This window comes from Gymnoscopelus braueri (assembly GCF_963280865.1).
Source record: "Gymnoscopelus braueri genome assembly, chromosome: 17".
Classification (NCBI taxonomy): Eukaryota; Metazoa; Chordata; class Actinopteri; order Myctophiformes; family Myctophidae; genus Gymnoscopelus; species Gymnoscopelus braueri.
The window spans coordinates 41,300,799-41,313,722 of NC_137617.1; the positions used below are offsets into that span (position 1 = coordinate 41,300,799).

At 40.2% G+C, this 12,924-nt stretch overlaps 1 protein-coding gene across 2 annotated transcripts in view; it reads left to right on the forward strand.

Annotated features, from left to right (window-relative positions):
• The first annotated feature begins 872 nt into the window (after nt 1-872).
• pgs1 (phosphatidylglycerophosphate synthase 1) overlaps nt 873-12,924 on the forward strand; it is a 35,042-nt gene continuing 22,990 nt past the window's right edge. For both annotated transcript variants that reach the window (XM_080455387.1, XM_080455388.1), the window contains exons 1-5: nt 873-1,007; nt 7,729-7,933; nt 9,558-9,635; nt 11,003-11,102; nt 12,199-12,388. In XM_080455387.1, coding sequence (XP_080311513.1) covers nt 892-1,007; nt 7,729-7,933; nt 9,558-9,635; nt 11,003-11,102; nt 12,199-12,388 — 689 coding nt within the window. In that variant the 5' untranslated portion in view covers nt 873-891. The remainder of the gene's footprint in view (nt 1,008-7,728; nt 7,934-9,557; nt 9,636-11,002; nt 11,103-12,198; nt 12,389-12,924) is intronic.

Sequence of the window (12,924 nt, forward strand, 5' to 3'; positions counted from 1 at the left end):
TTTACTTCAGAATTCAGCCACGGGAGGTCGCACTTAACTCCTTTCGATCAACGATAGTAAATAGACTAAGTTTTCAATATAAAATATATATTTAAAAGAGGAAACTTATTTGTTAATAATAATAATAATAATAATAATAATAATAATAATAACAACAACAATAATAATAACAATAATAATAATGGTAATAATAATAATAATAATAATAAAGTGTTCATAGAAGAGTTAAATATTCAGTGGTGGAAAAAGTACTCACATTTTTTACTTTAAGTAAAGTATTGATTGATTGATTGAATACTTTATTTAGAAGTTTGCAGAGAAAAAAATCACATGGAAGTACAGTTCACAATACAAGGTCAACTAAATAGGATTGAAAAAGCCCAGAAAAGCCGCAAGGGCTCGTTTCAAATGGGGTCCTCAAAAACAGACTGGCCATTGTGGGGGTCGAACCCACGACCTTGGCGTTATTAGCACCACTAACCAACTGAGCTAAACGGCCTTACATTATCAACGATGCAATTTAGACTTAGTCCATTACAAGTAAAAATCCAGAATCCTAAATGTAGTTGAGTAAAAGTACAAAAGTATTTTACTCAAGTACGTTTTCAATTCCGGACTTTTACTTGTGAGTATTTCTACATTGCAGTATCGATACTTTTACTTAAGCAAAATATGTGAGTACTTTTTCCACCACTGACCTGTTGATAAAGTTGTGTATTCAAACTGCTGCCTGACTGCTGCTGCTGGTCAGCGTTGCCATGTTGACTTATTATAAGCGATTTTGGGCTATTTTCAAATAGCTGATTGCGTCTTTTGGACTTGTTTTCCTAGACCTGGTTGCTTATCTCTCTCACAAAACCTGGCAACACTGCGCTGCTGATAGCAGCAACAATGGCGGCTCCCATGTCGTGGAGGAGGCTGGTGTCCTCCGTGTATACACCGGCCATCGCCGGGGTCTTCACCCGAATATCTGACAGGTTATTCGGGTTACGGGACAGGAGGAGAGGGTAAGGAATGACTTAGATCCAGAGCAGGCCAGAGAAACACCACATAAATGGCGTCCATGGGCTTGTTTACTGTGTCTAGCCCTGAAACATGGCTGTCATATCATGACAGTCATGACGAAACTTCAACCTGTTCTTTTCAGTTTCTCCATTTACGGCCCGTACATCTACATAAACGTTCAGATTACAAATATAAAGTATTGACCCCATGGCCACGGATGTTACAATTATGTACGGGTCCTCAGAAGTACACGTATCATGCCGTATTGTTCAATAAAAAGCATTTTAATCCGATCGGCGGCCATTTTCTCAGAGTGTTATAATGTATCAGAGTGCAATACCCCTCCCAACCAATAGGGTCGCGTAGTTGAATGTATATGGGGAAAAAAATGGAAGAAAATGGCCACCGATCGGATTAAAATGCTTTTTATTGAACAATACGGACGATACGGGTACTTCTGTGGTCCCGAGTAGAATTTTAACATCTGTGGCCGTGGGGTAAGCACTTTATATTTTAAATCTGAACGTTATTGTAGATGTACGGGCTGTAAATGGAGAAAGTGCAAACACCAAGTTGAAGTTCAGCCATGACGTGACGGACTAGCGTCGTGTGATCCATGGCTAGTCTGTCACCCTGCATCTCTCCTCTCCTGTTTACGAAACAAGAGTCAAAGTAATTAATTACACAGTACCTCAACAACCATATCTATTATATACATTTTTATATTTTAGGCTCAGTTCATGTCATATCTGGATGCTATGTCGGTGTAATTAATGTTTTCCCCCATTCATTTTGCAGCAGTTGGCCTGGTTCATCATGTTACATAATTGCTGTAACATTGTGTCCTGACTGCAAGGCATGTTCCCATAGTAGTACACTACACACCTTGCAGTGGTGGGAAAAGTACTCAAATCATTTCTTAAGTAAAACTATCAATACTGCAATGTAGAAGTACTCTGTTACAAGTAAAAGTCTGGAATTCAAAATGTACTTGAGTAAAAGTACAAAAGTATTGGCATAAAAATGTACTCGAAGTACCTTAAGTAAAACTATGCAGACTGTCCCATTTCAAGTTTTCAAATCTCTTGAAAATAGCAGATCTATCAGGTAATGTATGTTTTGTAATAATAATCAAAATCTACAATGTAACTAGTATCTAAAGTTTTCTTATAATTGTAGTGGGAGTAAAAAGCACAATATATATATATTTTGTAATAACATTTTTTATTTACTTTTTCTTTTTTCACAGAAAGTTGTGGCATAATTGTATTCAAATAAACAAACTGGAATTATATAAACTGAAGACATAATACAAAGAGAACAAACAAAAACACAAAACCATAAATAAAAGGGAGGGCAAGCAGCATAAGACCATACGACTATAGATACACACGCATTTAAACATTCATATACAAAGAAACACACAAGAGCACATCAAAAGGCAAATTGTAAGAGTACAACCGGGGCTTTCCAATCCAAAGAATCACTTCCCTTACAAATCAAAAAGCACAATATTTGACTCTTGTGGTGGTTCTCAAGTAAAAGTAAAAGGTATAAACATTTTTGAAACACTCCAGTAAATTAAAAGTACCTCAAAATTGTACTTAAGTAAATGTGCTCAGTTACTTTCCACCTCTGACACCTTAAGCCCTAGCTCTCTCCCCAGTGCACTTATTATTATGATATAACTTGTCCTTTTCAAACCTGTCTCAATATGCCAATTATCTTCCCATTATATGCTCTCCCAAGCTTATTATCTCTAAAGAATAGAACACTGTGTTATAGTACTCACCTGAGCTCAATTTAATCTGGGAATAGCCTACTTGTATGGCATCATGTAACATGGAAATGGACTGTTGTGCGTTGGGAGATTCGCCTCTGGCATGGTTGGTTTATAAGCGACACAGATCACTTAACGACAGATTTAAGTTTCATATCCGCTCAATTTACGTGGACAAACTTTAGACATATAAATGACAGCCCTGCAGGCAAATCTGGCTGTGATTCTGTAGTGGTTGGTGGTGGATATATGGAATACAAATGACGCTCGTCCCAAAACAAGCTCGCCCTGGTTCAAATCCGATAACCTCGGAACGGTCGCCACTAGGTATTCCTAAACGTAAACTCAGTAAAACTATGCCTAATCCTAACCTTAGCCTCAGCAAAACAAATACAAGAGTACAAGAACCGCTGGGGGGGCGAGTGTGTTTTGGGGCGAGTCTTCCGGTTACCGATGTATGTAAAGGGTGATTGATACCAAAAATAGCAGATCTTTAAGCTCACAAGTTCACAACGCGTGAAAATCAGCCATTAAGTGAGATGCAATGCCTTTTATAGGAAGTGCAATTAGAGATGTTATGTCCATCACATGGTTTAAATCAAATCATCAGACCAATGGAATCCGGTGCGTGCGTGCGTGCGTGCGTGCGTGCGCGCGCGCGTGCGTGCGCACACACACACACACACACACACACACACACAGACACACAGACACAGATTACAATGACGTACTGAATAGTTCTTCTGTTATAAACACATCTAGCCTTACTTTATTCACTTAGTCTCCTAGTTCTCACTTAGTCACTAGTTCTGCAAAATTCCCTTTTCTTGGCACCCTAGAACAGTTCTCAACCTGCAGGTCCCGACCCACAGGTTGAGAACTGTTCTAGGTCCCCACATGATTTGGGGGGTGGGGGTAAAGTGACAATTGAATGACTTTTAAGACATTTTCAATACCTAAAAAAATTAAAGAAAAAAGACCTCTACGGCATCAAAGGTAATCAACAGACTTGTAACAGAGAGAGGTCCTCTGCTACATCTGCTTGCACATGTAACCCTTACTTATTGAATGACATTTGCACAGCACATTTGCACTTTTATTAATTTGCACTGTTTACCTTAGTGCAATATGGAGAGAGCAATATCATTATTTTTGTAGTTCATAGAGATTTGTCATGTATTTATGTGGGTTAAATGTATAGGTATATTACTGTATTTATGAAAGTTTTAGATTTAGAATACACCCCTTGTAATGGAGCAGTCCAGGCTCATTAGCTGCAGGCAGCTTGGTTTAATATTTTATTTTGACTCATAACTGGCCAGCCTGCGTTTTGTAAACGGTGCTCTTATCATTCTACCATCAATCACCCTCTATCTTTGGCTAGTTAATAGCCAGTAAATCTTTGACCCTTTGGGGTCAGGTAGGAAGCCTAGTACCTTGCATAAGGCTGCCGTCATTGAGCCAACCTTTGTAGTTTGCAATGATGACTGCAATAAAACTCATGATGGGGTTTAGCCCAAGCTATGAACACAAGGAAGCCATGGTGCAACAGTTAATTATTTAATTGGTTATAAAAACGTATCGATAATCGCTCATTTAATACAATAATTGATTAATAATCAACGCCTGTTTTCGGCATGTCATCATTATAGGTGAAAAGTTTCAATGTAAAAAAAACAAAATATTTGTATATTGGCACACAGTTGCACGACAAAGTATAAAACAACACTTAAGTGGTTATTGATTTGTTGATATGTATATATAAATAAAAATAAAACATGCTTCTCGGCGCCAGCGGTCCAGGCACCTAGGCTGAATGTAGCCTGTCGCGGGTTCGAGTCCCGATCCCGACGGCCTTTGCGGCATGTCACTCCCCATCTCTCTCTCCCCATTTCCTGTCAGCCTACTACTGTCCTGTCAATAAAGGCATAAAAACCATAGACGATCACCTCCTCCGGCTCTGAGGCGTCGGTATCTCGGGCGGCATTTTGGAGAAGGCAAGCTTCCTGTCTGACTACTGGCCAATCACAGCACGTCTTTTCCGGGACTTGTCAGAATCTAGTTGTATAAAAATATAACGGGATGTTTTTTATACGACTAGATTCTGACAAGTCCCGGAAAAGACCAATGAGGTATCTAGGTTTATATATCTATGATAAAAAATAAAAATAAAACACGCTTCTCCATTATTCGATGAGATTAATTGAAAAAGTAATACATAGAATAATCACTAAGAAGATGAAAATCGATGGGTTGCAGCCCAATAAGAAAGTCGTCTTTGCAGCAGTTATAAAACGATGCGTCGTCACATTAAACTGCATGTGATTTGATTGGAAAAGAGCCCTTAAAACCGCCGTGAAATCCCCCTTCCTTCCACATGTCGATGCAAGAGCTCCAGCGAGGCATCGTCTCATTGTCCTAGACTAGAGCCTCCAGGGGCGTTGTGTGCGTTGTGTGTTGTTTGAACTGGGTTCAATGTTTTTTGTCTCTCCCCTGATGGTTTCACTCAGACAGTTTCTTTAAGCTGTTGTTTTGCTCCTATTGTTCTCTCCTCGAACCCGAACTCTGTGTCCCCAGACTGTCAACAGCAGCCAGCCAGCCCAGTGATGGAAGAAGTACTTAAGTAAACATTATCAATACCCTATTGTGGAAATAGTCTGTTACAAGGACAAGTTCGGGCATTCAAAAATGTTCCTTGAGTAAAAGTACAAAACGTCCTATTTCATAAGTTTTGCAAATGTATAAAATTATTAAAAAAAATCTTTGTAAATAGCAGATCTACAAGCTCACAACGCGTCGCAAAGCGACGCGTTGTGAGCTTGTAGATCGGCTATTTTCAAATAGCCGAAGTATATAGGTCTGAAGTGGTTTTGTAATAATCGAAATCTACTACTAAAGTTTTCAACTCATTGTAGTGGAGTAAAAAAGTACAATATGTGCCTCTGAGATGTAGTGGAGTAAAAGTACTGAAAACTGAAAATACTCCAGTAAAGTAAAAGTTACTTTCCGCCACTGACGGCAGCGCCTATGAAGACAAAAGAATGCAGCGGAATGACTTCTGACTGCATCTGCGTGCGTGTGTGTGTTTAACTTTGTGTGTGTGTACTTATTTTATTTGACTATACTTGTGAGGGCCAGATGTCCCCACAAGTATAGTAGAATTTGAGAAAGCGACATCGTGAGGAAAAGTTTCCTGGTCCTCCTCACTAGAGAAATGTTATTTTATGTTTGCAAATATTTGTGGAGTTAGGCTTTAACACATTTAGGAAAAGAGTCGGGTTAGGAATAGCTCTTTTGCGTGTTCGGTTTAAGGGTTCGAGGAGGCTCTGGCGGTGTGGTCACCCCGAAAATAGCCGATCTACGAGCTTGTGAGCTCGTAGATCGGCTATTTTGTGTGTGCGACACAGGAGCGCAACTGAGTATAACTCAGGCTTTTAGGGTTAAACATGTTGATGTCCTCCTCAAGTACAGTAATACAAAGTGTGTGTGTGAGTGTGTGAGAGCAATCTGGGAACCCATTGGCAAAAGAATCACAGTCTCGCCTGAGGTTCCAGCTCCATCCTACTTCATTTAATGTGGTGGCAGAGTCAGACTTGTGACGGATGCGGCAGAGAGAAAGGGGAAGAAATTGGGGTGAATTGAAGGTCACTAGACAGAAGCCACACACACACACACACACACACACACACACACACACACACACACACACACACACACACACACACACACACACACACACACAGACAGTAATCATCAAAACCATATGTATTTTGTGGTCGTTGGCCTGGGTTTCTTTTGTTTTTCACTTGATAGATTAATCGATTATGAAAGTAGTAATTAGTTAGTTCCTTACTCTGTTGCTTGATTAAATAACCACTGAAGAGACCTACGGTATTTAATTTCACCGCACTACCTGTACGATGAAGTATATACTCCATCGTGCAATGGTGTTGTGTGGTGAAAGTTAATGCGTAGCAATTAAGAGACGCGTTGAGCTTGTAGATCTACAATTTCCACAGTTTTTTTTACGTTTTAGAATATTTTTGGGAGCTTGTAGATCTTCATTTAAAAATCCTTTTGCTAAATATTTTCCTATAATGACATGCTCAAAATAGGGATGCCACATTGCAAATGGTTTAAAAATAAATCCAACGACTGTGTGAGTGGGGTGACTGAGGTAGCGCTTCGTTTCCCCTTCATCCCGCTGGCTCTGCCGGCAATGTCGCGGGTTCAAATCTGCATCACAAGCTGTTGTCACGTGCATCTCATGCCACTTTTACGATCTCTAGTCTCGTGACAGTGTTCTATTTGAAGACTGTGTGCTCAGCAGGTGTGCTGTCAGGTAACAGGAGTGTATTCTTTACTCTGTGCCAATAGGATACAGAAATAACAACAAAAAACAATTGTGTCAGGGTTCCCACGGTCATGACATTCCTGGAAGTAATTTTAGAATTTGAAAAATGTTTTCCAGGCCTGGAAAAGGTTTGGAATTAATGAAATGTTTTAGAAAATGTTTGGATATATATGGTTTTGGCCAACTAAATATATGTAACATGGTACAATTTAGTGCTGTGCTGCACGCGCTGAGCAGTCTAATTTATACAGGACGTCACGTGACAAAAAGAATAGATCGACCAGCTAACAACGCGTTGCAGCGGTTGCACTGTGATATGTTGAAATGCTTGTAGAGATCTGTTATGTTTTTTCACGTGTCCCCTTCACTTGAGTCTATCTTGGGGCATTGATAACACACTGGAGTAAGAGCCTCATTATTGCACCATATGAGTGAACCAATCTTCAAGCTCACTCTAGCTTGTAGATTGTCTATTTTCAAATAGCAGTATATACTGTATGTTGAAGTGCTCTTGGTCTTGGCCCCTTCTTTTGGGCTTGTTTTCATGAACCAGGTTGCTTATTTCTCACTGGCCACTGATCTCTTACAGGTCCTCAGTGCTGCTGCTGGCCCCCCTCCTGGCGGAGTCGGACCCGGCCCCTCTTCACATCTCCAGGCCCACCGGGACCCAGGGAGCGGATGGCAGCCTCCACGCCCGCTTCAGCTGGATGGCGGAGCACGTCCCCGCCTTCAGGGTGCCAGGCACCCACGTGCACATCCTCACCTCTCCTGACCAGTTCTACCAGGCTATGAAGGTCTGGTGTACAGTATATATAATTCAAATTGTGTTGTGTCCTGCCTAGAGCGATAGAAATGTATTTGTTTACACATGTCGAGGCCTTAACAACAGCAATTAGGCAGGAAGTCAACGTTTGCTTCACACATCATAGGTCATGTGTGTCCTCGAACCATGGCATTGTAGCAAACCGTTCCAGAGCGTCTGTGACAGTCTGACAGATAAAAGTGTCTTGTTAAAACGAGCTCCCCCAAAGCTCGGTCTTTGGTCACTTAATTGAGTCGTGGTTGGGGTGAGAGAGTGACACAGTAATTGATTTGGGGGGGATTTGTTTTTCCAAAATAGCAGAAATAGCAGATGCCCACAGTGCGAAAAAGTAATCTATATAATAATCTCTAAGACAATACTTGATTGTTCTTGTAGCCTTAAAGGCCACTCCACACCAATGATTTGCCATGCAACTCCTTGCAACCATTATCCCCGATGGCAGTTGCAAGGAGTTGCATTGGTGCGGTTGACCTTAAAACTGTTTTGTTGCGACTAGTTGCATTGGTGCTGTTTGGCCTTAAGAAAGAGAAGGGAGAGAGGGATAGAGAGAGACAAAAGCTGACAGCACAATAACCCCAGCAACACTGGGAAAGCTGATAACGCAGAGCTTGGCGGCTTATTGTTCTGCTTGTAAATGTATAAAAATGATATGGTTGTCAGAGAGAGAGAGAGAGGGTAGGGTGACATAAGGGTGACAAGCTGTTAAGGGTGGGGGTGATGCGTGCTTTTAAAAGAAGTCATTCATAGTCACTGCAGAGTGCAGACTGTGCTCTCGCAAAATCGTCTCTGTGCATAACTGTAGTCCCAGACTAACAGTTATGCAGTTACAGAGCCTAGCTATTTGTGACAAAGTGAAGTGACAGCTGAGACAGCTGTGTCACATGTGATGCATGTGACAACAAGCTCGTCAAACTATCCCACATAGGCAGTGGCAGTGCTGATCAAATGTGAATCAAGATTCTGTTATTGCCTTTCCTATTTTTCAGATGTTTTCAGAAACATTTACGTTTGGCTGTAAAATGAGATTGTTTGTTACTTGGCCATGTTGAATACGGCAGAGCAAGATCCAAGCATCACCGTGGCTGGATATGATCCAGGTGCTCGGTCTATTAATCAGAACTTGCGACCGTCTGTTATTCGTAACGGCAGTGGTTTGCTATCACGAAATAACAGCCCGCAGAATCGAACATTCAACCAAGCCATGTGATGGCATGCACACATCACCTGAACAAAGGCACCTCAAATTGTGCATTCGCTTTTGTATTTTGTATTTTTAGTGCCATTGTTACTGCTGTTTTTTATAGATTTTTAATGTTGTTTTTTGCAATGTCTGTTGTTGCTGCAATGTTGAGTCAAAACCCAAGATGTTTTACTCTCTTATACTTGTGTAATAGGATACAGCCATGTATAATGGGAGGATGTAACAATAAAAGAATGTTGAATCAATGAGCCAACCCTCAACAACCAAAAACATGACTGCAGTCATGCTAAGTATGCTTTTAAAGTGTCTTGTTACATTGGCGGTGGTTTGATTTGAGTTTTCTATTTCTTTTTTATTCTCCTCTGATGTTATGACATGTTGTTTGTTTTCTCAGGCACGTATAAAAACAGCCAAGAGGAGAGTGGTGATGGCCTCGCTATATCTGGGAACAGGCCCCCTGGAGCAAGACCTGGTGAGAGAGAGAGTGTGTGTGTGTGTGTGTGTGTGTGTGTGACTGTGTGTGAGTGTGTGCACACTTTGGTTTCAGTTTTAGAACTTCACAACTAAGGTGTAGTTAATGGAGCTCTTCACCCAATTTTCTGTTTTCTATATGTTCATATATCTGGTTGACGATTCATTGTCACACAAAAAAAATGTATTAACGATTTAATTGTGTTTTGGCATTGAACATTGGAACATATGAACACAATTTTTATTTCCGTTTGGTTTTTAGGCTTCATGATCGCAAATTGCACTGGGCAGATATGACATAACTTGAATACAAAGAAATGACTGACACATTTATATTTTTATACTTTCCAAAAACATGTAATAGTAGTGGAAATACAGTAGCTGGTCTACAAGGTTACAACACGTTCGTGACGTGTTGTAAGCTTGTAGATCTGCTATTTTTTTTAGTTATTTTTTTTACTTTGTTTATTGGATTTTCCACAGAAGCATTCAGCATCAAAAGTTGGCACTTGAACAGACACATAAAAGCTTCCTCCAGTGCGATCCATCAAATACAAAAAATGTCAGTAAACAGATTGAATTATCACCCCAAAACATACAGGAAATACAGGTAATATAAAATATTATAAAACAGATAATCACAGACAGAACAAAACAACAAATCAGTCAAACGGTACATATCCATGACACATTTAAAATCCGCATCACAACACTCCTGCCACAGCAAGCCCATCATATCAGCGTTCCACCAGACCTCACGTATCCGTATCCCCAATCAGAGACGGATTCAAATTCCGGACAAATTGAAAGAATGGACCTCATTACCTTCCCAAACTTACTGGAGGAGCCAATCAATGAGAATCTTATCTTTTCTAGTTTTAGACAGTGCAAGATGTCTCTTCTTATCCAATGAGTGTGAGAGGGGGAAGTAGGTGATTTCCAAATATTTAAAACAAGTCTCCTAGCCAATAGAGTGACAAAAGCCAAAACATCCTTTTCCAATTTAGAGAGCGAGGGCAGTAAGGGGGAAAACCCCAAACAGAATGATTTTTTCTTTTTACATGGAAACAAGTATGACGATTATGCAAAAATAATTGTGATTATCTCAAATAATTGCGATTATGTAATAATTGTGACAGGCCTAATGCTCATTATAAGATGCCACAATCTCTGCCAACTCACTCCGTCTCTCACTGGTGGGCTGTTGGACCGGTCTTAATTAATGGATTAAGTAAAAATGTTTAGTACTTTTTTCACCACTACCTGTGGTGGTGGTTATTCACGCTGTCATAAGATAAGTGGGTGTGTGTGTGTGTGTGTGTGTGTACATGCACCTGTAATGACGGTTCCTCACCTGTTGGTGTGCAGGTGGACTGTATGGAGGAGGCACTGCAACGCTCACAGGAAGACGGGGACGCCCCTGACCTCAAAGTCTCCGTCTTGTTGGACTACACACGTGGCTCGCGAGGTACGTGCGTGCGTGGCACCAAGTATGCGTTTTGCACGAGGCTGATTTGACGTGTCATGCCGCTAAAGATAAACGTCTACTGAATCTGTCTGGGAAAAACCCTGGGCCCTGGCATCAGGAAAGAAACGGGTTAGATTAAAAAGAGAGATTAAACACATACGAAACTAGCCGAAAGTTGGCTATTGACCAATTTCTCAACCTCTTAACTCATTCAGTGCCAAGTAAATAAAAAAATTATCGATTTTCTTACCTTTTTCAAGTAGTCACAGAATATTTATCTCCAGTATGACCGATCCCCTGATGGTCGCTAATCACAGAGGGTTTCACTGTGCTTCCCCGAAAAGAAAAAGAAAATGTCATTGCGACCTACAGTTCACTTTTATACGCCTATATATACGAAAATAGCATGTCTCGGCCAAAAATACATAGTAAAAAAAAAGGTACACAGGAGCTGAGATACAGGATCTTTAAGTAATAAGTTAACCAAGAAGTGAATGGAGCAGCAAATCTTCGGATCACGTTATCTTGGGTTCTGGACGTTTTTCCCGTTTTGTTTTTTGGACGTCTTTGACGTCAATGGCACTGAATGAGTTGAGAATTAAAAAAAAAATTAAACTATATTTTTCAATTATATAATACATGACAACAGTATGGCTCTTGTGTAAATAAAATGCCCATAAACAAAAACAGAGCAGACAGACATCACATACAAAACATACACATACACAATAGCATTATTAAAAAGAAAAACAAAACAAAAATTAAAAAACAGCGGAAAAAAAAGACCGACATGGTCATATTAAACAATACAATTACCGGTCATTTGGTAAATGTTACTGTTTTGTTTAGGATACTAAATCAGTCATTGTTAAATGTAACTGTATTGTTTAGGATATTAAACAGGGTCATTGTTAAAGGTAGCCGTAGTGTTCAGGGGGTAACCCCCAGGAAAAGGAAACCTGCTTTGATTGTTTACATGACATTTCTATAAATCAGCATATTGTAGGGAGTAACCAGGATACAAAACTAAAACACACTGATTCTTATGCCTTTGTCTGGGTTTGTGGTGTGTATGTGTGTGTGTGTGTGTGTGCAGGCCAGGTGAACTCGAGGACCATGCTGCTGCCTCTTTTGAAGCGCTTCACCAGTCAGATGCGCGTCTCTCTGTACCACACGCCCGACCTGAGGGGTCTGCTGAAGCTCCTAGTCCCCCAGCGTTTCAACGAGACCATCGGCGTCCAGCACATCAAAGTCTACCTGTTTGACGACAGCATCATCATCAGCGGGTACGTGGCGGACGGTCCACTGTTTGGAGGCCTTTTTACTGCATTCAGAGGCGGGGAGTATAAGAAAGAAAGTTTTTTTTTTACTGCTGTACCTCAAAAATCTATGGTCTTTTAAGATTTAAAAACTTTAAACTTCCCACTCATAACATTTTCAAAAAAGATTTACTTAGAATTAATTTAACAGTTATTCTTCGGGAATTAATCAGCTGATGCAAGTGCATTGCCTTTTAATAGGGATGAACTTCAAACTTCCACTTTATTGTCACATCACAGGCTCCCATCATTTATAGTTTCCAGGAAAATAGCGGTATGAGTAGAGTAAGATAGAAACATACATAGACATATGGTTAGAAGAAGTAAATATACAGTATAAAATATCAGCAGATACTGTGTATATACAGGCATACTTGAGATTAAAAATGTGTGGGAACCCTGTATATACATATGGTGAAGCAATAGAACCGATATGGAACATAGACTTTGTGTGTATAGTCTTATACAGTATGCAGTTGAGATATCATTTAGCAGCATATACT